General features: G+C 41.5%; 1 protein-coding gene across 1 annotated transcript; it reads left to right on the plus strand.

The window, feature by feature from the left end:
- The first annotated feature begins 1,842 nt into the window (after positions 1–1,842).
- LOC306912583 (serine/threonine-protein kinase tousled-like 1-B) lies at positions 1,843–24,466 on the plus strand. Its single transcript, XM_079488915.1, has 22 exons — positions 1,843–2,353; positions 3,971–4,092; positions 5,375–5,443; positions 6,953–6,991; positions 7,107–7,182; positions 7,279–7,322; positions 8,494–8,583; positions 8,690–8,776; positions 9,444–9,536; positions 9,698–9,808; positions 10,135–10,271; positions 10,509–10,703; positions 11,561–11,627; positions 11,813–11,910; positions 13,160–13,241; positions 14,270–14,361; positions 16,027–16,116; positions 17,572–17,741; positions 18,746–18,881; positions 19,434–19,545; positions 21,067–21,174; positions 21,719–24,466. The coding sequence occupies exons 1-22, from the start codon at positions 2,221–2,223 to the stop codon at positions 21,872–21,874; spliced, it is 2,307 nt and encodes a 768-aa protein (XP_079345041.1). The 5' UTR covers positions 1,843–2,220; the 3' UTR covers positions 21,875–24,466.
- Positions 24,467–25,476: the final 1,010 nt, after the last annotated feature.

Consider the following 25,476-nt stretch of genomic DNA (forward strand, 5'->3'; position numbering starts at 1 on the left):
TCATTTTCGGGCCTGTTGAGAACTCTAGTTTTCGCCGGCTGCACTAATAACTTTGGGGCAGGCCCGTCTAGAGTCAAGTCAAAAGGGACTAAGGGAGACATCGAAGAGGAAGGATGGATGGGGAAGGATCAACATATGGAATTGACCGGAAAGGTCTTTGTCAACCATGCAAACGGACAGGCCGACATGACGCTGGAGGAGCTCCACAACCTCCTGCAGTCCGGTGACACGGCCACCTGTAAGCGCTTGTTCCACTTCGGCTCCCACCTGCGCGGCACAGCCGCTTGTAAACGTGCATGACGCTCTGAGCTGCTGGACATGATGGACACCAAGGGCCTCCTGCATTTATTTCTCACTTGGAGTTCACCTGACGTGCACTGTCTGGAACCTGCTCCAGCAGATGCTGCAGCAGGCGGAGGGGAACATCCTGAGCTCAATGTCAGAAAGAAATGCAGGATGTGGATGTAAAATGGTAAATGGTGCATTTATTGCGAACGCAGTGAGCATTTACTATGAGACCCAGCAGATCACGTCTGTGTGTGTGTGTGTCTGTGTGTGTGTCTGTGTGTGTGTCACGCTGTAACACCACCCGCCCACCACCAGAGGGCGCAGCTGTATCACACACAAAAACACACACACACACACACATGCACGCACGCACGCACGCACGCACGCACGCACGCACGCACGCACGCACACACAATAAAGTTAACTTAAAAAAAAACTTAACTTAAAAAAAAAAACTTAAAAGGAAAAACGCACACACACACAAAACTTAACTTAAAAAAAAACTTAACTTAAAAAAAAACTTAACTTAAAAAAAAAACTTAAAAAGGAAAAACGCACACACACAAAAAACTTAACTTAAAAAAACTTAACTTAAAAAAAAAACTTAAAAACGAAAAACTTTAAAAGGAAAGAAAAACTTAAAAAAAACTTAACTTAAAAAAAAACTTAACTTAAAAAAAAACTTAAAAATGAAAAACTTTAAAAGGAAAGAAAAACTTAAAAAAAACTTAACTTAAAAAAAAAACTTAAAAAGGAAAAACTTTAAAAGGAAAGAAAAACTTAAAAAAAAAACTTAAAAAGGAAAAACTTTACAAGGAAAGAAAAACTTAAAAAAAACTTAACTTAAGAAAAAAACTTAAACACAAAAAAAGAGAACTTAAAAAAAACCTTACAAAATTACGTCATTTATTCTAATTGTTGTTTTTGCAATTTACGAGCTGCGTTCGCTTCCCGCGTTCGCGCGTCTTACTTGTATAGCGCCTTTATCCAAGGCGCTTTACATAGATTGTGCATTACATTCACCCATTCACACACACATTCATACACCGATGGCAGCGGAAACCATGCAAGGTACCAACTAGCACATCGGGAGCAATTAGGGGTTCAGTGTCTTGCTCAAGGACACTTCGACAGTAACTCTGGGGGAGCCCGGGTTCGAGCTGGCAACCTTGCGGTTCCCATCCAGGCACTCTACCCCTGAGCCACCGCCGCCGTAGTTTCCCTCTGAACCACTACTGCTTTTACTATGACATTAGCGATCTCCATCCCTGATGATGTCACGTGATGTCACGAGACCTGGGCATCATATTTGGGGGCTTTCCCGTGTATGGGGATTTTGAGTGACTGACTCACTGATGGACGGATGAACAAATCAATCAATCAATCAATCAATCAATCAATCAATCAATCAATCAATCAATCAATCAATCAATCAATCAATCAATCAATCCCTTCTTTGGGGCTTGTTTTCCTTGACCTGGTTTGCTTGTTTCTCTCGCAAACCTGGCAACACTGCTTTCTACAATCAAAGCTCCGCTCGCGAGCGAAGTGAACTGGATGCTGACAGTCAGGCGCGCGAGCGAGCGAGCGGCGGTCATCATGCAAAGGTTACATTGTATCCATCTGAGTGGATCTCATACATGAACGACGGAGCAGCGGAGGTCGCTGTTTATGGAAAAAAAAGAATGCACTAAAAAACAGCGCACAACGGACCGTTTATATATACGTACGCATATATATTATACAAAAAATATATATATTATACACGCGTACCAGCAGGTGTCAGAAGAGAAGATGATGGACGCAAGTTTGGGGAGGAATTCGGGCTGTTGTTGTTGTTGTTCGCGGACTACTACGGCCCAGGCGTGCTGCTCGTCGTGTGCCCGCCGATCCCCGGCACCTCCTGCTCGGCGGTGAAGAGGCTTCTCCTTCATGAGTGTCCAAAGTAACAGTGGTGGAAGTGGTGGTGGAAGTTTGGAGGCGACGCCATCTTGGTCGCAGCTCTCCTCGTCCCCGACGGTTTTTCAACAACACATCATAACGGCGACCGCGAAGACCAAGGAAGGTATTAATACATGCATTATGTCTGCCTTACAGGAAGGAGAGCTAGGGTGGGGTGGTGGAGGAAAAAGAAGCACCGGAGACATTTCATGTTCGTCCCTTTGCGGAAGAGAAGCAGGAATGTGAATGTCTCGAGTCGGGTAGCTTGGAAGTAATAAAGATGGATGTCAAGTTCCATGATGCCGTGAATTAGAAGCCAAACGTCAGCTGTCAGTTCAGTTGTTTGATGGCTTCAGTCTGGTTTAGCAGCAAAGCTGTGTCACCGTTTGTTTGCACACAAATAAGAGCTTTAATCTGTGTCGTTATGTCTGATGATCACTATTTACAGCTGTTTATGTCTCGACTTTGGTAACATTGTATCGACTGTATCAACATCATCCAATGGATACATTCATTGCATGCATGAATGCAAGCATTGCGATGCAGAACGCCCAGCTGTTTTAAACTTAAGATATAGGCCCCAGGGTGTTTAGTTTGTGGACATTTTAGAGATCCTCGTTCCCCCATTTTAATTGGCTTGTAAATAAAATTCCAATAACTCGGATGATTGCAGAAGATCATGTTTGACCAAATTAAGAAACATGTCACATTTGCCCACATACGGTCGTTTGGGTTATGCCAGCTTGAAATGCTCAGCTAATATAGCTTGACCTATGTCAAATGATGATGAGCAACATTAATATGACGTTAAAGTTGCAGTACGTATTTTGAGAGAATTCTTAACGTGAGTTCTCCATTTGGCTCAGAACCTGGGTGGTATCGGAACAGAAGGCCCTGTATATACCTACATACATTGTCTTTTTTCTCCATTCTGTCTATCCTGCTATCCTTGGATAACCTCATATGGGCTGCGCTAGCCAGCCCATTGGTTCAAGGCACAAGGTCCTTTTGCATAATGTCTTTTTAGACCTTTTGGGGGCTATTGTTCACTAGTCAGGTGCTATGTAAAGATGACACCCTGGAACAACACATACCAACAGTCGCAAGAAGGCACAGGAGCTGTCTTTCCCATTCTGGAAACTAGTTGTCATATAACTAGGCTAAGGCGTATGTCTTTCTTTAGAAGTCAATATAGTACCCATAGTGTATTTGTATTCATTTTATGCACAAAATATGCTGCTGTTTTATCACAGCGAACGCCACGGCATGGTTAAAGTACTCATAATCCTACATGTGGCTCAAATCCTTGTAATAGTCCTCATAAATAGTATTTAACAAACTTGTGAAAGGCTTGCAGCAGAGCAAAGTCACATCTACTTTTTCCACAGAAGGGGGAACATTGATGGATGACTGAGCACACTGGAGGTTTGGACACGCGTCTATCTATCACTGGGTCCAAATCAATTTCCCCTGATATCGAGTGCCAGGCAGAAAGATAACAGCCTGGGTATTGGTTGGAAAGACTTGAGGATGGAACCTCCATCATTCTAAATGCTCCGTTTTTATCCCACTCTACTCAGCTATTGACCTTGCCGGGCCTCAAAATCGCTCATAAAAGGTCATAATAGTCTAGCGCAGTGTGGTGTAAACACTGCGTGAGCCCATTTTTAACAGCTGTCGGGTTAAGCGGAGAGGCTGGTTGATGATTCCATTCACGATGGATGTGTTGATCTGTTGCTAGGCCCCATGGAAGAGCTGCACAGCCTGGACCCCAGGAGACAGGAGCTATTGGAGGCCAGGTTCATGGGGGCTGTCAGTGGAAACACTGGAGGTAGCACTGGGAGTGCCAGCGGAGGCACTAAGGTAACGCACAAACATGCCATTGGTATTACTGTAGCTTTGAGGACATCAACATTTTATAAATGTACGACTAACCCTAAAGCCTGAGTTATACTTCTTTGCTTGTAGGTTTTGCACACCGAAAATAGACTATATCAAGCTCGCACCCACACCGATGCTCAACTAATTATAATACTGTATAGGCATAACTACAACACTAACCCCTAAACCTAACCTTTTAGTTGCCTAACTCTAAAAAGTATTTTTACACCATCAAACAACCATTTCTCTTCTGAGGAACAGGAAAACTGGCAACACATTATTTCTGAAATTCTACTATTGGTATAGTAGAATCACAAATAATAGTATTAATATATTACTAGTAATTGTAATACAAGTAGTCAAGTACACACACTCTTAATGTAGGGTGGGAAACAAACAGCAGCCAAGTGCTGTGACATATTTAGCTAATTGGATAGTTATAAGATTGTTTATTAATGTGAATTATGTGACACATGACTCCACATGACAACAATATAATGATAAATATTGTAGGGAGGTACATACAATTTAGGCATTTAGTAGACACTCTTCTTAATCCAGAGCGATTTACAGTAAGCAAGAACAAAATACATTGTGTACATACTGTGTATGTCTACATGTAAATGAAAACGCATACGTGGGCAGCGTAGAATTACTGGTTTTAAAGAGAATCATATACAAAATGTGACTTTGTGTTTTGGAAACTTGGCTGGTTTTCAACCATTATATTCTTGATCTCCTCACATCAAAGATGTGGATTCCCTTTAATGATTACATCCAGGAGTTGTCAGCACGGTTATCATGCGCTTTCTGTTGTTGCCGTTCGTTGGATTACAGTGGACAGTTTATAATACAGTAACACCATGTAATGTTTCAAAATTCAGTATGTTGCCTAAAGATTTCCAAGCAGTTTAAAGTTTGGTGACTAATCCAGGGGCTAGACTAGGCCTAATTAGTCTAGCTGCCTTCTTTTGTATTTATTTTAAACATAATGAATTACCACTGTGAAACAGACACCTCACAAACACTGTGTGAATGTGGACAGAATTTTGAATAGTAGGTATAAGACTAGAATAAAGCACATACACACACACACACACACACACACACACACACACACACACACATGCGTGCATGAGCACATGCACACGCATGACCAGTTAACACAGACACACCTACAGTACCGTATATATTTGATGAAGTCACCACACATGTAGTCGGGTCATTTTGTTGTCCTGTTCTCTCATATTCTCCCTCTGCATAGGGTCTAGCCAATGAGTGCTCCAACCACAGCTATGGCAGCTTGGGCTCCTCAAGTGACAAGGAGTCAGAGGTAAAACACGTACGCACTCTCTCTCACTGTTACTCGGACTCACACAGCCATGTTTGTAATGCACAACGTATTAGTTTGATGATTTAAAAGGGAATGGTCCACCCCTCACACACCTACTATAATCTTTCAACACATGACACAGTTTTTAGTTTACCCATTTAAAAGGGTATGGTGCACCCCTCGCACACCTACTATAGTCTTTCAACACATGACACACACAGGCACAGCATAGTAATTGTACATAGTAATGTAAATCCACATAAATAGAACATGATTATACACACAGTGCAGTGCATACAAATAGTAGTAGTACACAATGTGTATATACTATTTAGAAAGACACACACGGCACCTTTAATCACTTCAAAGTGTGCCATGATATAATGTACAGACCTTTGCTGTTTTTCTTGTATCTTTGTTATAGGTTCCATAACTGTAGTCCCACGGGTTTCCAGAAGGTTGCATATCCGTTTCCTCTTCCGATTGTGTTTCACATAACTTTGACTGGCTTCACAGCAGATTTGACCTGTAAAGAAGACACATGACACCTTCATATGTGATCATTGTTAAAAATCTGCCCAGTCAATGAAATAAAGCTATAGTATAGAAAATCAGGAAGCAGGTATGCCACCTTCATGAAACCCAGGTCTATAGTTATGCACAGAAAGAGAAGAGCTTATTGTTATTTCTGCTACAATGTTGAGGAACCAAAATGAAATAACATTACTCTTGTGTACTCATGACTTGAGATGTAACAATAAAAATATGTTGCGGAATAGATCCATGCAACCACAAGGAGTTGATCAGGTTTTGCATGGGATTACAATTATCCAATTATCCACAGCCTTTGGTTGAATTTGAGCTGTCAAGAAGAGACACTGCTTCCCTTATGTGCCATATTTAGTAAATGTGTTTTGTACTCCAGGCAGGATATTAACTCCAGCCACTAGTGTAGATTAAAAAGTTAGTTTCCTGCTGTTTTTGTATACCACTCACTGACATGGCAGCAGTGGCGAGACCATGAGTACCACAGACGAAAAACAGTCTAAGTCCAAATTTAATGATACAGTCCCACTTTGTTCGTGCTTCTCACTCCCAAATGGTGTTTTCTTTCTTGTCCATTCCCACTCTACCTCTCCATCACTCTCCTAGAACTTAGAAACTTAAGTCTTTGTCATTGTACTGTGAATACAATGAAAGTAAGAGTACCACTCCTGGTTGGTGTATTCTCTATTCTAGGGCGAACATCCAGCTAAATGAGCAGATCTACAAGCTTGCAACGCATAAAGTGAAGATATATGGTGAATAGGGAATAGCGGAACTAGAATAGAGCCCTGGGGGCCTCCGGTCAACCAAGTACATAGGGTTTAAGAAGTGGATAAAAACACAACAGAGTCCCACACAACGCAAGTCTTAATATAAATAAATATACTGTATATGTATTATGTGAAACAGTGAAGCATATTATAAAGCTGTAAAGTACATTTATCTCCATCATTTGCTCTGCAGAACTCTGATATGAAGAGAGGGAGTTCCCCTGCCTACACGGTATGTACTCTTCCTTTCCAATGTCTCTTTTCGTCATATACAATGCTGGAATTTGTTTAAGTAGAGGATGAGGGATTTATCATATCGATATTTTCTTCTCCCTGTCTCTAACTAGACCCCAGAGAAGAAGCACTCGGAAACTTCCAGAGGAAGAAAGAGGAAGGCCGACACCCAATCGGAGAGCAGCCAAGGTATGATTGACACACACCTGCAGCTAGAAGGGAGCCACCCTGAATTATCAGTTTATTCATGTGTTTTTATATTGTCTTCCCTTTTTCACATCACAGGGAAGACCTCTACACGCGGGCCCAAAATCAGCGACTACTTTGATGTGAGTATCACCTCTGTAATTATGGGCTTTCTTATAGTAACCATTTAGATCCCTTTCTGTCCATCTGTTATTGTCTTATGTTATGTATTTATCTAGACATACCCGTCATACCGTATACGGTAGCATGTTGTTTAGACAAATGCTATACTGTAGGTGACTGTTTACCTGGTTACGTTGTAGAACTCAGTTGTTTTCTTTGCACTTAATTTACTGTACATAACCATTTGCCGTATCGTTTGTTGACTAGGATTCCTTCCGCTTTACTACTATCTTGTACTTTGTAAGTCGTGTTGGATGAGAGCATCTACTAAAGCCTAAATTGTTGAGGTATTTCTGGCCATTAGTTTTCTGTGTGAGTACTAGTTAGATTTAAGAGGTGGTCTTCTAACGGTGCATGAAGTAGAACCCCCAGCAAGTGGATAGGGTGGATTAGCGCGCGTACCTCTCGCAAAATGCCCTCATGATGAGCATGTCATACTTAGCCTCTGCAGGCTAAGTAAGTATCCCTCCAGGCTTAAAATGCCCCCCAACACAACTTAAAAATAAGCAAAAAATGATGTAGAATGCATTTTATCACATGATAAATTGTCAGTTATTTCATGCTTTTTTTTTTATTAATGCGTCCGACCCAATTTGTTTTAAATACATTAATTCCAAATTTTTGACAAACTTTAGCAGATGTTATAGGGGTGGGCAATATGGCCTGAAATTCATATTGTAATTATATTTTTATATATTCTTTTCTGCTGTTCTGGCAAGAACATTGCAACATAATGTTGACTCATACTTTATGAGTTGCTCGTACTTTGCGAATGTCAAAATGCCTTTCTGTTACTATGAAATGCAGCAGTTTTCGTCATTTTACTAAACCTATTAACCATTTCATCCCTAGAGGAGAGCTGACAGCAAATTAGAGAAATGTTTGTTTTAGTACTCGTTATAAAAATCTATGTTTAAAAAATCATCAGTGGCTTTTTCCTATGTGATGTATACGGTACATTCCTCAGTTTTAATTTAACTACAAAGAGTGTACAATACATATGGAACCAAATAATGTCCATCTGGTTCTACCATTATGTACACCGTACACTCTTTGCGTTAAATGAACAGATGATCTGTCTATGGAAGTGATGCATGTCCTTTACAATGCCACCTTTCCCTCTGTGTGTAGTTCCAGGGTGGCAACGGCTCTAGTCCCGTCAGGGGTCTTCCATCTGCCCTCCGTTCGCCGCAGAACTCTCACTCCACCCCGGGCTCTATCGTAAGTAGTTTGCGAGGAGAAAAATGCTTAACCGGGCGGTTTTTACTAATAGTTTGTATATGTGTGTGTGTGTTGTAATGACATGGAATATGTCATGTGGTTGCAGATCCGACAGAACAGCTCCTCTCCCACAAGTCTGTGTTTTGGTGAACACTTGATGAATCCTAAAGCCTCCTCCAGCAAGTGTGTCCAGGTACGCTCGCATGCAAAGTATATGCTTTCTAAATAACAATAAGCACTTGTAAAAAGTCATTTCAATTTGTGGTTTGTGGTTTTTACAGTCCCTTTCATATTAGTATGATATGGCATTTGACTTGTATATCATGTAGATCACTGTAGATTACTCCTGTAGTAGTAATATCATAATTAAGTGGGTGAAATTATTTTTTGTGCAAACTCCGTCAGAAAAGGGAGAAGAAGAGAAAGGCATGTCAAAGAGGGCAAAGTAATGAAGATCTCTACATCTATACACATATCAAGGCCAGCAGATACAGCATGTGTACTGTACATGCGGTTAAACATACAGTGTAAAAGCGTTAACACATATCTAGGTCCACATAGCGGCAGATATGGGCATGAAATTAGACAAAGTGTAACAAACAAAAAAATCCACAGGGAAACTGAAGTTTGCATAGAGGAACATATCCTCATGAAGGGAGTCAGTTTCAAGTAGTGTTCTAGTTCACAGGTGTGGGGCGGTGATCAGGCCTTGTTCAGCAGTCTAATATAATGGTAATACATAGGACAGTGTGGTGTTGTGTTCATGGGTATGCTACATACTGTAGCCACCATCTTCTACGTTTTAGCCAGCCATGGTGTCATATTATGTATATTAACTAATCCACATCTTTGTGTCTCAGACGGAGCTCACAGCTCTGAAACTAGCCGCCCTGGAGACCAACAAGAGTCTGGACTTGGAGAAGAAAGAGGGACGCATCGATGATCTACTCAGGGTCAGTGTGTATCTGTGTTTCAGGGTGTTAATTTGCAGTTTTGCACAATAGTGTAGTACTACAAAAGTGTATAGTGGTTGAAGTAGTTGGCGATTCTTACAGTAAATGTCCAGTCACCCGATCACCTAATTAACGGTAACTTCCACTTCTCTCTGGAAAAGGCCAACTGTGACCTGAGGAGACAGATCGACGAGCAGCAGAAAATGCTGGAGAAATACAAGGAGAGACTCAACAAGTGCATCACTATGAGCAAAAAACTGCTCATAGAGAAGGTACCTGTTTTGGCTTGCATATTGTTGCTGTCGGGTGGATACCTTGTCTCTCGATAATCACGCCGTGTAGCAACAGTGAAATCTAAGCATCCTTAAAAAAAACTACATTTTACATATACTATATAGTAGTACTGTATATACAGGCTACATATATTTCTTGGTATGACAAAGTAGAGCATTCATTTACTAAAAAAGAGATAAAAGGTGTCTGCCCAATAGCAACGATATGTGTACATGTATTGATGGACCCAACAATATGTGTTTGAAAAGCTTTGGGTGGTTGCTTCATCTCTGTGTGTGTGTGTGTCGTGCACGTGCGTGCGCAGAGTACCCAGGAGAAGCAGTCGTGTCGTGAGAAGAGCATGCAAGACCGTCTGCGTCTGGGTCACTTCACCACGGTGCGACATGGAGCCTCCTACACAGAGCAGTGGACCGACGGATACGCATTCCAGAACCTGGTCAAGTCAGTGTTTGCAAACACTCCCGTGTTTAAATATATACCATGTATTTTTTTTTATTTTTTTTAACAAAACAGTATGACATTTTCTTTTCATACTGGTAATTGTAAAAGAAATGCTAAAACATCACATCTACAAGATCACATTTCATTTCATTGAGATGCGAGTGTGACACATTGTGAGCTTTGAGATCTACAATGTTTGCACCCCTGGTGTAACTCCCTCATCTCCTCGGTGTGCAGGCAGCAGGAGGGCATCAACCAACAGAAGGAGGAAATTGAGCGTCAGAGGAAGCTTCTGGCCAAGAGGAAGCCCCCCAACACTTTGTCCTCACCCTCTCTCTCAGTGGTCTCTGCCCCTGAGCCCAAACAGCGCAAGACCAAGGTGGTCAATGGCAACGACCCCGACCCCTTCCTCAAGCCCTCGCTGCCCCAGCTGTGAGTGTACACCAAGACAAACAATTATTTACAAAATGAAATGTGAGCGTGCTTGGTAGTTTTCGTCCCTCAGGATGCTGGCTGGTGATATTTTTGTACACAGATCGGTACACAACAAGACGTTAGAAATGAGTTTGAGTTAATTTAAAACCTTTCAAATACGCAAAAATACCACAATCAGCTTTACCATTATTGGTTTGAATTGATGTTACCTGCCACCTTAAGCCACAGAAAGCAACCTACAGTACAGATCAGTTATGAGAGTGTTATTGTGTTACAGTCTCCGGAGAACAGAGTCATCTAAATATGCTGCCAAGCCGTCTTTAACATCGAGACATTCTGATTTATATACTGAAAATACGTATTCCACGGAGGAATGCACTTGAATTTACCACAGCACTGTGTGCAGAGGTGCACAAAAATCTACGTGAACATTACCAAGTGGTGGATTTGCTGGGAAATAACTGATATCATGGCATCAGCACATGTGAGATTCTGTGCAGAACGGAATATTACAAAAAGTGTGATTAGGTGGGCCTGAGGCAGAGGAGGATTAATGTCATATTGGCTGCGCGCACGCACGCACGCACGCACGCACGCACACACACACACACGCACGCACACAGTAACCGGAATACTGACTCATATTCCTAAATAGGATTTAATTCAATTATCCACCTCATTATTAACATGACCACAGAGGCAGATGATTGAGTGATGTTATAACAAAAATATGTTGGTTTCATTGGTAGGGTTTTCTTGATCCTGCAATACAAATATATTTTCTTGGATTTTCATCACTTTGTAACACATTTCGCACTTTGATTAAGGGGCATTTCTGCTTGTTATTTCAACAGCCTGACCCTGGCCGAGTACCACGAGCAGGAGGAGATCTTCAAGCTACGTCTGGGACATCTTAAGAAGGTCAGTGGGAAAACAAATCTCTGTAATCGTCATCATGACAGAATTTAATAATCCCATCTCTTCAGGAATGCAATGTGACACAAAACAAAATATTTGAAATGCAGGCTGTCTGAGTCTGACCACACCCTGGCCCTAACAGCCTAATTTGAAAGGTCCATTCATGTGTCCTGCCTGGTGTTGTGCAGGAGGAGGCTGAAATCCAAGCTGAGCTGGAGCGCTTGGAGCGGGTGAGGAACCTCCACATCCGAGAGCTGAAAAGGATCAACAATGAGGACAGCTCATCGTGAGTACCGGCCACATGTTGACCACATGTTGCTTATCTGCTCAAGACGGTAGAGAACTAGTTTTACTAAGCCAGATGATCAGAGATCTCGGCTGATACGTTTGGTGAGAACACTGAACAGACTCAATTACTGTAAACACAGGATTTCTTTATGGTGGTCAGATTTTCTATTATAGCCGGGGAGCCACAGGCCCAAAAGCTCAACGGTTAAGGATGAACCTGTGACGTCATGCCGTACTTTTTTATTTGTGTTTCTCTATTCACTTGGTCATTAAGGTACACAGAATGAGAGGCCTGCTCTGCCGAAAACATCACGAAAAATGTTATGGCCATTTTTGTATACCACATCATAGACAACCAATATAAGGCAAAACATTTCATCATGCTTTAAGTAGCATGTGAGTCATGTGACATGTCAAACTAGGGAGTTTTCATGATTCTGAATCCATTCCAAGCATTTGTTTTGCACGAAAAACACCCCTTGGCCTAAAAACAGCCATAGCCGACCCGTCATCACAAATGTGATGAGGTCAGCACATTTGGGCACATTTTGGCAAGTGGCTATGGTCGATTTTTTGGCCAAGGAGTGTTTTTTTCGTGCAAAACTAATGCTTGGAATGGATTCAGAATCATGAAAAACCCCTAGTTTGACATGTCACATTTGTCACATGCTACTTAAAGCATGATAAAATTTGGGAATATATTGGTTGTCTATGGTGTGGTAGGCTATACAAAAATGGCCATAATGGCCGCGATGTTTCCGGCAGCGCAGGCCTCTCATTCTGTGGACCTTAATGACCAAATTAATAGAAAAAACACAAATAAAAAGTACAGCATGACATCACAGGTCCTGTCCAATTGTGGGCCTGTGGCTCCCCGGCTATTACATTGGCCTGCATTTGAACAGGGTGAAGGAAATGTGAGGTGCCAGCATTCACAGATAATTGCTTCTGCAAAACTGTTAAATGAGTGATCCTATAACAGTCAACCATCTGAATGTTCTGATCTTGGCTTTCATATTCCTCTGAATGAGATTAGTTTTGACATTTTTGATCGAAATACATTTCTAACGGGAATGCTGATGGGAATTCTGCCTTTTCGATAATGGATGTTTTTAGATTACATCTCCTTGGCTTCAGCTTTGATTTGACATCCGGCCAAGAAGACATTAGCATTGAATATCTCCTGGCACCTTTCATAAAGGTTTTGAGAATTTGCTTGTCATCTCTCCATGTATTCTTGTCACCAGGTTCAAAGACCATCCCACGCTGAACGAGAGGTACCTGCTGCTGCACCTGCTGGGCAGAGGCGGCTTCAGTGAAGTCTACAAGGTAATGCTGCTTTCACACTAGTGATGACAAAAGCTACAAAACGAGTGTGTGCCAAACAAGTGTGGCCACCTACAAAGCGGACAAGTCATCGTTGTGTTGTCAAGCCACACTGCATGAATGGAAAGGGTAGTTTTAAATGGCACAGGGAACTGGTTAACAGCAATAATTAGTTATTTTGCCCTTTTAGGGAACGGAGCAGGAATTGTGGAGAATGGGAGTGAAAACTTAAACAAAAACATGATTGACACTTCACAGAGAAGTTGAAGCCAGGTAAACCTTTTTTTTGTAGTGCGTCATGCAGCAGCAAGTGTCAGACGACAGTTTGAAGTTGTAGCTTAGTGTCGATGGCTTTCCTTGAAGATGACTTGCAGCCTGTTGGCTTTGTTGCAGACCATTTAGACCAAAATACGTATTATTTTTGGCGAACACAACTGTTGTTCTACAGAAGTATAAATTAAGGTATAGAAGTGCAAATCATACCATCATGGCGACATTGTATCGTCTCGGTGACATTAATCACCATATTGCCCACTCCTAGTTACATTCCGCTTAACTGGGATTACCGGTAAATGTCAATCAAAAAACAATCAGAAACAACTGTTTTCTGTGGCCATGTATGAATGCAGTTAGTGTTCCCTCTCTTTCCTTGCTTGTGTTTGAATTGAGTGAGGAAATTGACATCAGCCACTGTGACAGTAAACTAGTCATCTGAATCTGTTTTAACCTTTTGTTATGTTATGACGATGTAATTTATGGCTGGTAAAATGGTGAACGTGGCCAGTGTATTTTGTCACTGTAGATGGTGTGTGTGTGTGTGTGTGTGTGTGTGTGTGTGTGTGTGTGTGTGTGTGTGTGTGTGTGTGTGTGTGTGTGTGTGTGTGTGTGTGTGTGTGTGTGTGTGTGTGTGTGTGTGTGTGTGTGTGTGTGTGTGTGTGTGTGTGTGTGTGTGTGTGTGTGTGTGTGTGTGTGTGTGTGTGTGTGTGTGTGTGTGTGTGTGTGTGTGTGTGTGTGTGTCTTGCCACACCCAGGCTTTTGACCTGTTTGAGCAGCGCTATGCGGCTGTCAAAATCCACCAGCTCAACAAAAACTGGAGAGAAGAGAAGAAGGAGAACTACCACAAGTAGGTCCTATGTATACATAACAAAATAAATGCACACAGGATACACATGAGCACATTTTCTCTTTCTTCCATTTTCTCTCTCTTGCACTCTCTTGCTTAATTATGTGAAAATGTCCAGTTTTGGAAGTTTTGTTTTTCTAGTTTGCTTGTGGTCAGTTTTAAAAAGATTTTTCAGCATGCAGTTTTATTTATAGGCCTGGTGTCCTGCACAGCAACAGAATGACATGTCTAGGAGGCTACTTGAAACATCTGTTCCTTTGAAAAGAAATTACATCCTCTTGCAGATTGAAAATGTTTGGTCAATACATGACACATACACAGTTAAATTAAAGACAGGGCAACAGACAAAATGCTGGAAATTTTAATATGTTATCATTTTGCTTTCTCGTAAATGTTATTTACATTTTTTAAATCAATGTGACAGCTTTGTACGTTCTCTCAACAATCTTTATGAGGTTGTCCCCTGGACTACCTTTCCAACAGTCCTGAAGGAGTTCCAACATTTGCTGAGTACTTGTTGGCTGCTTTATGCCTTTCCTTCACCCTGCAGTCACTCTGCAGTCATCCCAAACTGTCTCTAGTATAGGTTTAAGTCAGGTGATTGTGGCAGCCAGGACATCTGACACAGCATTCCACCATCACTCTCCGACTCGGTCAAATAGCCCTTCCACTGTCTGAAGGTGTGTTTTGGGTCATTGTCCTGTGGAGAAACAAATCATTTTCCCACTAAGCGCAAACCAGATGGGATGGCGTATCCTATCCGGAATGCTGCGGTAGCCATGCTAGATAAGTGTGCCTTGAATTCTAAATAAATCACCGACTGTCACCAGCAAAGCACCCCCACCCACACCACCTCCCCCAAGTTTCATAGTGGGAACCACGCATGCAGAGATCATCTTTAGGGCTGTGACAGTATGGTATTTTTATTACTGCAGTAAAGCAACTTACACACACACACACGACATGTCTAAAAGTAATGATGGACTGTCATTTAATATAAGTCAACTGATGGGCTCTAAGTCTTTAAGAAGAAAATAAATTCCACAAATTAACAAGGTACACGTGTTAGCTGGAAGGTGACTAGTACCTCATGAAGGCGATTGAGACGATGTACAAAGCTGACACCAGAGTTAGTGGGCGGTGCCTACTTTAAAGTCACTCTGCAGACACATTTTAAAGAATGTCAACATATTCTGACATGATCAATAATTCAATATGTCATTTAACATGTTTTCAGAGATTTTATGTTGGAAAAGGGGCTGGAAGCACATCTCCACTTTCTACCTCCCTCATTGAGAAATTCTGGATTCATAAATGATTAACAATCCGTCTGTCTCTCCCTGCTGAGGCTTTATGAGAGATGCAAACGATGTTAGGAGAGAGGGAACAACGTTTTTATATAAATGAGAGTGATGTCCTCTATAACCAGACGTCTCTTCACATTAAGTTTCAGACGGTGACACGACTGCACCAGCGTTGTTCAGTTTAGTTTCATGATTTCATAGTATGGATGTTTTCACTGATATTCTACAATGTAGACAATGGTAGAAACAAATAATACAAAATTAGCAGGTGTGCCCTAACTTTTGACTGCGTATGTCTTCACCAACCACCCTCACTTTGCGAGTAATGACTGGGGTTTCCTGTGTATTGCCCTGGTAACAGGCATGCATGCAGGGAGTACCGGATACACAAGCAGATGGACCATCCCAGAATAGTCAAACTGTACGACTACTTCTCCCTGGACACTGACACGTGAGTAACCTCTAACCTTCCCATGCTGACCTCGGAGCCCCTTCCCCCAACCATGATGGAGCTTCAAAGTTGTTGTGCACACGCATCACCAGTGCAGTGTGACCCAGTTAGTTGTAACGCATGGATCCAGTGTGCCAGAGAGTGCCACACGGAGAGGCTCAGTTGAAATAGAAGTCGCCACACTAGCTGTGTTAGAGCCACATAGTCATAAATTGACTAAACATCCATACCCATTTTAATGGGGGACACTTCCTGTAATTGAAACTACTAGTCCACACCCAGGTATTCACGCACCCCATTTACATGGCAAAAATACTAACCAGTAAGACGCCCTGAGGGCAAGGTCACGTGCACGCATCTGCCTAGGTGACGGCAGACTGCTGGGCGAGCACTGGTGCTTTGGCATGGGGGGTCAGATCATCATATGGAATGAATTCTGTACTGGCCATATATGGAGCGTGTCTTTTGAGTGTACAGGGTTTGATGAGGTCAGCCTCACGGCTCTTCATCAGACCCAGTAGGGGGATGCCATACTGTGTGTCGTAGGCTCAATATGTCAATATGTTTGTCACCTCCCCTTCACATTCAATAGATCCCGGGATATTTTGTCGCTGTAGTAAATAATAAAGAAATCGCCATAAAACAAAATACATATTTAGCCTCTTGTTCGAATGCCTCCCGCCCCCCTTTCAAAAATAGCTAAAATCACAAAAACTAAAGAAAGCAACAAATGAAAAATAATTAACACTAATCTTTTACTTTCTTGTATAACAACCTAAAACATGAACCTTGGTTGAAAAAAACCCAAATTTGTCCTTTACTTCCTGAGCCCTGGCTGGGATGTCAGGGTAGCCCTGAGATGGGCTAGTCTTCCTGATTGATTGATACAACCAACAACAACCACCAATAAAAATATGGCATGGCCGACCACAGTTGCCATAGCCCGCTGTGCCAACTGTGTGCACATTTCTCAAAAATACAAATAAACACATTCCATTTGGGAACATTTCAAATCAATTGGATATTTTGGCCAACCACTAACCAATTTAGAGGACAATTCTACAAATCGTCTCTGTAGAAACCTCATGTGTCCATTACCTTTCAGGGTTCAAATTAAAAAAATTGCAAAAGTAGCAGATCGACGAACTCAAAACCCAGTGTGCTTTGAGCTTGTACTAGATCTGTTACTTTAGGTACTTCAGTGATGTTGTAGTAGGTACTTCAGTGATCAAGTAGGGCACTAATTCACGAAAATGGAGATAATGGTTTTCTGCCCACATCTATATTGTTAGTTTAATGGCAAACGTATAGTATGTAGGCAGCAAATATCTGAAAGGACACAAATGCTTTCCAGGTCTAAATGGGTTTTAAGGAGAAAAAGTGATGCCGTTTTATTGATTGATTGATTGCACTAGGATGAAAGGGTTATTTCTCTCTCACCGCTGGCCATGCCAGGTTCTGTACGGTGTTGGAGTTCTGCGAGGGCAACGACCTGGACTTCTACCTGAAACAGAACAAGCTGATGTCGGAGAAGGAGGCGCGGTCCATCGTCATGCAAATTGTCAACGCCCTGCGCTACCTCAACGAGATCAAACCCCCCATCATCCACTATGACCTCAAACCTGGTATGTTAATGTTGCAGTCAGTGGCAGAAGAAGAACTCACATGTTGTACTATACTTTACTATACTATCAATCCTGCAATGTAGAAACGCAAGTGAAAGTCCGGAATTCACAATTTACTTGAGTAAAAGTACAAAAGTATTGGTATCAAAATGGGACATTTTGCATAATGAGTACTTTCTACTTTTGGTACACGTTTTCAAATGTATAAAAAAAAAACATTTGAAAATAGTAGATCTACAAGCTGCATTGTGAGCTTGTAGATTTGCTTTTTTCAATGGCCGAAATGTATATATAGGGCTGAAGTGGTTAATGTATGTTTGTGTAATCAAAATCTGCAAAGTACCTAGTAAGTAATGTTTTCAAATAATTGTAGTGAATTAAAAGTACAATATTTGCCTCTTAGATGTAGTGGGGTAGAAGTAAAAGTACTGAAAATTGTAAATACTCCAGTAAAGTAAAAAAGAAAGAAGACATGCCTCTACTAGAAGTGCCATACTTGAGTAAATGTACTTAGTTACTTTCCAGCCCTGATTACAGTACACACAGTGGGTACATAAATGTATTTATCACAGAGTTATTGGAGTGTTTTCATTCATTCAACCCTTATTTAAACCTTGGGATTGATTTGTTTAGGACACAAGCTGAGGGTTATTATTTATTGCTAAAAAGATTACGTCATTCAAGTATAGCCAACTAGAAATCACACAGAGACTTTGGGAAAATGTTTAAAAATGGATTCAAGTTGGCAACATCGTGGTACTACAGAGTAAACTTTCTGATGTGCAACTTTAAGGTTGGGTAGCGTTGATATTGACATTGTTTTTAATTTACTTAAAAAACGATTAGACAATGGACTGTTTGTACACCAATGGTTTGATTAAATAACCTGCTTCCTGTCTCTTGACACATGACGTCATGTATATTGAATTCAAATAATCTCTTACGGTAGCGGAAACATAACAATATATACTTTCATGCAAGTCAAATCTTTCTTTGCTGTGCAGGAAACATCTTGCTGGTGGACGGTACTGCGTGTGGCGAGATTAAAATTACAGATTTTGGCCTGTCCAAGATCATGGATGATGATAACTACGGCGTGGATGGGATGGACCTCACATCGCAGGGCGCCGGAACCTACTGGTGAGATGTGAATCTAATTTATGTGTCAGGTCTTTTGGGGAATAAATCCAGAATATTGTTGGATGTATTGTTGGAATATTGTTGTCCAGGCATTGAGATGCTAAATGATAAATGTTTTGGAAACAAATGTTTTATAATAACAAAAAGTATAGTTTTCCCCACAACAAGGCCTTTGTTGTTTAGTATTTTATAAGATTATTGTGCCAGTGGCGTACTTATTTTGGGCATGTAATTATTGTCAAAATGGGGGAAATAGCTGATCTACAAGCTCACAAGCGGTGAGTCAAGAGACTGGCTATTTCGAGGTTCTTGGCATGGAAATGTTTGGGAACCCCTCGTTCACAACATTATCAGTCGAAATGTTTTGTGTGTGCGTGTATGGCTACTTGCCTCCAGTGAAAAGGTTTTGTTTGTGTTCTAGATATTTACCTCCTAGTTGAAAGGTTTTATGTGTTCTAGATACTTGACATGTGTGTGTGTTCGTGTGTGTATGTGTGTTCGTGTTCTAGAGATACTTGCATCCAGTAACAATGTTTTATGTGTGTGTTGTAGGTACCTCCCTCCAGAGTGTTTTGTGGTTGGGAAGGAACCTCCTAAAATCTCCAACAAGGTGGACGTCTGGTCTGTAGGGGTCATCTTCTTCCAGTGCCTCTATGGACGCAAGGTACACAGTTAAAACCCATTTAGGCCTGACCTCAAAATTAAAAAGAAATCTTCTAAATCCTCCAGTTTTCTGAAATAAATATTTTCACGATTTAAAAAAAATAGCAGACCTACAAGCTTGTAGATCTGCTATTTTTCAATAGCTAAATTACAACATAATGTTTAAAACACCAAAAGGGGTTCCCGCCCAAAATGGGTTAAAACCCATCTTTAGGATGCATGTGCAGTGCACACTGAAGACTAGACTTGTTCCATGCAAATTAAAACGGCAACAGTGAACCTCCCACAGTACTAATGACTTGATCACTATAAAGGATGCTTAAACCAGCGGTTCCCAAAGTGGGGTCCGCGGACCCCTAGGGGTACGCGACGCATAGCCAGGGGGTACCCGAAATAATTCCCAGAAAGAAAAATATATATATATATTTTTTTAAACTTTTTTTAACATTAAAATTATGTTTATCTATGTGGTCATTTCTGCCAAGTTGCGCAATAAACGTATTTTTTGTGTTAATTGTGTTTCTCCCATGTTTGCTTTGGGCCAATAGCTGACATGATTACTAAAACTACAACATCAGTCAACCTGTCGTGACCCCAAACAGTAACAGCAGGACGCATGCTGCAGAAACAACAAAAATACACTTTCTGCGGCCGCTTCAGATGAGGGGGTACCTGGAAAAATGTCTACCCCAAAAGGGGTACCTGGTCCAAAAAAGTTTGGGAACCCCTGGCTTAAACACTACGAAGGGAACTTCAGCTGAATTCACACCAGCAGCAGACGTATGCTGCTGCATTCTGATTTATTGCAACTTAGAAAATGTCTGAACTACAGACAGTGGCGTAACATCATGGTAATAAGCCCCCTTGCAAATATTTTGTTTATTGCGAGTGCGCAAATAGCCTACATGTATGGCGGGATGGAGGAGTGTGTTTCAGCATGTAGATGGCTACTTTCGCTGTTTGATTCGTCCTAATGTTTGCGCTAAATAACACTTAAAAACTCACTGCTAGACCAGGTGGGGAGGATGGGCCGCTTTAGTTCTGAGCAGATCCACATGGGCATGCATGCAACTCAAGGACGCACGCAGGTTTTCGGCAGAGAAAATGGCATTGCCTTGGCTTTTTTTCCTTCTTCTTCTTCCTTCATGGACCCCCACGGTGCACTGTCGATATTTACGCCACTGACTACAGACATTGTCTCGCAGCTACTGGTGAGAAATCGGCGTTAGAATAATTGTGATCAGGCACCTAGGCTGCCAAGCCAGCCGGACGGCGTGCCGCGGGTTCGACTTCCGAGCCCGGCGGCCTTTGCCGTGTGTCACTCCCCATCTATTTCTCCCCCTTTCCTGTCTGGCTACTGTTCCCTATCAATAAAGGCATAAAAAGCCCCAAAACAAATCTTTTAAAAAAAAATAATAATAATTGTGATCAGGTATTGGTGTCAAGCAAGAGCCATACTGGTAAGAACTGCAACCAGTTAAAAGCGTTGTATTGATGTTCTGTTATCTCTGTCTTCTTGTAGCCGTTTGGTCACAACCAGTCCCAGCAGGACATCCTGCAGGAGAACACCATTCTCAAAGCCACCGAGGTGCAGTTTCCTGCTAAACCACAGGCCAGCACGGAAGCTAAGGTAACCCACACGTTCTGCAATCATTCGGTTGGTGCCTTGGTTTCATTTGAAAATGATTCGAAATAACATTCATGAAATAAAACAAAAGGTTTCGCGTGGTCAATTTAGCAAAGATTTAGATCGAACATTATTTATTTTTCATAACAAAATGAAGAAACTATCCATTCATACACAACTGTACACACACATCCTGCTGTTAATAATTGTGTGTGTGCGCGCGCTGTTACCCCTAAAGGGTGTGTGGGTATTTGTCCGGGATTTGCTGATTGCACTCTGTACAGCACCTTGTAAATATTTGTGTCCTTGTATTGTATCTCTTATGTGGACATAAATAAGTGTGTGTGTGTGTGTGTGTGTGTGTGTGTGTGTGTGTGTGTGTGTGTGTGTGTGTGTGTGTGTGTGTGTGTGTGTGTGTGTGTGTGTGTGTGTGTGTGTGTGTGTGTGTGTGTGTGTGTGTGTGTGTGTGTGTGTGTGTGTGTGTGTGTGTGTGTGTGTGTGTGTGTGTGTGTGTGTGTGTGTGTGTGTGTGTGTGTGTGTTCACCAGGCGTTCATTCGCCGCTGTCTGGCATACCGCAAGGAGGACAGGTTTGACGTTCACCAGCTGGGCTCAGACGCCTACCTCCTCCCTCACATGAGACGATCCAACTCCTCTGGCTCCCTGCAGTCTCCAGCCACCTCTTCTCTCTCCTCCTGCTACTGACTGGCTCCTCTCCTTCTGTGTGACTGACTGACAGACCCCTCTGGCCAATCCTATGGCAGGATTGTTCCAATGTAGAGGAAAAAGGGGGGGTGAACCATTTTACCTGAGCTGCTGCTCCCCAAACAGATGAGAATTAGAAGCGAGAGCAGAACGAACGGCGTTGTTTGGAAGCAAGATAGGTAGGGTGGTACTGGGTACTCGCCATACTGGTGCAGTGTGTACCCTTGAATGTGACCGTTTGCAAAGGGCTGAGGGTGGGAAAACAAGATAAAATTGGCAGAAAACAAATATATGGGGAAAAAGAAAAGTGAGAGAGCAAGAGGGAAGGCACCATTGAAAGGGAGGCAGTGGAATTCAGTTTTTGCTATCGCTACATCAAGCTCGTCATCGGCAGAGAGGGATTAAGGTATCCAGAAGGTTTGCGGAGGTGTTCATTGACTTTGATTATTGGGTTCTCCCTGACAGAGACATTTCAGCAGCCAGTAATGTCCCCTTCCCTGCTCAGAACCAGTAACCCCAGACCAACCTCACGGCAGCCCGTTGCACTTGGAGAAGACACCCTACCAAAATGAGAATTGCCTCGATCTGGAGGGTTCATTAGAGTTGCTGTGTGTGCGTGTGTGTGTGTGTGTGTGGGCTACCTTGAGAATGTTGAGCTAGGAATGCATCATGTACAACCAAATGTCTGTATGCCATATTATAATGGACTATCAATGGAATACTTCACTGTTTTTCATCCTTGTCTATCGGTAGAAGTAATGATCAGTACATGGTGCTACGTCCCTCAACACTCATATTGTCTGCACGGCAACATGTTTGCGGACATCACAAGCCACCACCTTTCACCCCTCTGTCACTAGCGGCCTCAAACTGCTCAAGAACCAAGCCTCAGCAGTGTATTGTGGGATCAATAAGCAAAACGCTATGTTCAGAATGGGACATAAAATAAGCATTTTCTCAGCTGTTCTCACATGTAATCAAATGGTTTGTTTATCGATTTACAGTTAATGTCAAATTAACTTAACAGCCACACACTTGACAGTGGAGTATTCCTTGAAGTCCTCATAACACTTGTAACTTGCCACAAAATGACAGTGTCATGTAATTAAATAGACTGTACAACACATGGGGCTAGAGGATGGGCAGTCAAGTTCTGACATTACTTAATAAAAAAACTAACCCAGAATGAGGTTTCTGGGACTGAATTGCACTTCAGAATCAAGATCACGCTCATCTGTTCTCGCTGATGAGGCAGTACTATAGGAGTTATAAGTTATGGATGATTAGCATTATATTAAGTTCAGTTATATCTGATAAACTCCGGGGATCTATTCTGTAAGGTAGATCTGAGAATCTTGTCTTAAATCCGTTTTTGTTGTTCAGACACCAGGTGTCTGAACAACAATCACAGTCAGTTTTGCGAGCATGGCCTTTAGTGGCAGAGCTGATATTTACCATGCCATTGAGTAAATCAAGGGTTGTTTTTGTTTTCCTCACTGACCGTCTTAGTAACTATGAATTATGTGAAGGATCAGATCAAGTGTTACTGTATCACACACAAAACTGTTGTATTGTTACAGTACCATTATTTGTATGGAATTTGGGAATCTAGTGTACATTTCATGTGCAGAAGCAAACATTGGCTCGCAGTTATACAATAATGAAATGTATCCCCTTGCTTCCCGACGCCTCTCGCTTGTTTTTTTTGTTCTCCTGAAAGCTGTTATTTTTGCTGCTATAAACGTAGCTATTTGTACAGAGTGAATGGTCTGCCCTGGGATATGTATGTATACTTGATCTGCAAATGTACATTGTGCTGTCTGAAAGTGATTTGACTAACTAGCGTCAGTGTTCAAGCAGATCTCCGTTTTCTGTCATACAAGTTCAGTAGACTGTAAACCCCTGTTATGTACTGTATGTTGGATGCTAAAAAGAAGAGGATTTGCGGCAAGTGTCCATGCAAGGTCCAGGAAGCAAAGTACATTTTCCTTACAGTACATTACAACATGATAGACTGCAGTCAGACATCAAGTGAATGTTTTAAAATGTGTGTGTGTGTGTGGGGTGTAGCTTGCTTATCTAAGCTTAGTTGTGGCATCCAACACCCTCCCACATTTAGGCGACCTGGAACGTAACTGATGAATGTTGCGGGGTAGAACAGAATTGTTCACTGGTGAGATAAGAGAAGCTAATCTAAAATGGTAGTTATCTCTCCCCTCCTGGTCTGCTGACACTACAAGCATGAAGTCTTAACCGCTTTCTTTGTGAGCCAAATTGTGAGGACAAATTAAGCTGAGCTTCTTGTTTCAAGAACCTGATGGTCCAATCAAGAGGAAGGAAAGACCTGTGGATGAGTCCTACTGTTCCCATGTAAAGATGACTGATGGTAGTGCAATGAAACAAGCTACCTGTGGACGCTAGTAACATGCATACCTGTACAAGAAGAGATCGGGGCAGCCACTGCTCATCACAATGTGGACAGGTTGAAGTGCAGCCATCACTGAGCTTAGATACGTATGTCAGCTCACTTCATCAAGGAGGAGTGATGCCAGGTCATGTCATTCACATGCAATAAAGATTGCCTTACAAGTCCCTACGCACAGAGGTGTGGTTTACTTATTGGTGCTCTGCACTGTCTGCAGGTTGAGTATGGCAACAATGTGGTCATCATTTATAGTATTAATTTGATTTAGTTTGTTTTTTAACTTATTGGGGGCGAGGGCGGTTGTTGGAAGGAAACTTCAGTAAAATTGAATTTAGGCACTTAGCAGATGTTACTCGAGTAGTATGAGATCGGAATATAAGCATTAGTAAGCATGAACCTCTTCATCCAGGCTAGTGAATATTTTCCTAAATTGGTTTTAAGAACGGGTGATGAGTTGCAACAAAATCTTTTTAATTAATTGAATTTTAATTTGACATACCAGTATTTTTCTCAAACAAGTTAACAAATCAATTTATCCTGACAAATGACAGTTTTGTTAGGAACCCATTATGTACTCCAGGAAAACAAATGTAGTTTTGCAGTATTTCTTTTAAATTCTTTCCTGCAAAATAAGTTGACATTTTTTGTAAAGTAAAGGATGTTCTGTAACAAGGTGACTGCGCTATAGGTGAAATAGTTCAATTTATTTTATATATCTAATATTTAGCTTGTCTTTGCTGTAGGATGATTTTATGATAAATAAGTTAATTTAAAGTAGTTTGATGTTTCAAATGTAACAGGAAAGGTGGGCACCTGAGAACTCTGAAACAAGAAGTTGAAGGGTCATTTTACATATAATGATGGATCCTGCATACTCCAAAGATGTACAGTCAATTTAACATTGAGGTGCCCACAATGTTTAGGGTCCCAGATGACAGTGAGGTGACAATTTAAGGACTTTAAGACCTTTTTAATTCAAAAGAAATGCAAAGAAAAAAGATGCTGCATTAAAGAAATCAACACAAACTATAACAAAAATGGTCAAACATTGGCCAAATTGTCTAGATTCCAGGTTTTTAGAGCATATCCGTGGTGATAATGGAGACATATAATTATCAATAAATGTAAAAAGAAAAAGATTTGTCCTTGTGTATCATTTTTGTATCAAAGGTTAGGT

This window comes from Electrona antarctica, assembly GCF_951216825.1.
Source record: "Electrona antarctica genome assembly, chromosome: 19".
In the NCBI taxonomy this organism is placed as follows: Eukaryota; Metazoa; Chordata; class Actinopteri; order Myctophiformes; family Myctophidae; genus Electrona; species Electrona antarctica.

Bases quoted from the DNA above. Each gene is read 5' to 3' on its own strand.
- LOC306912583 (XM_079488915.1), top strand. From the start codon at position 2,221: ATGAGTGTCCAAAGTAACAGTGGTGGAAGTGGTGGTGGAAGTTTGGAG. The intron at 8,777-9,443 runs GTACGCTCGCAT...TTTGTGTCTCAG, and splicing joins CCTCCAGCAAGTGTGTCCAG to ACGGAGCTCACAGCTCTGAA. The intron at 13,242-14,269 runs GTAATGCTGCTT...TGCCACACCCAG, and splicing joins GCTTCAGTGAAGTCTACAAG to GCTTTTGACCTGTTTGAGCA.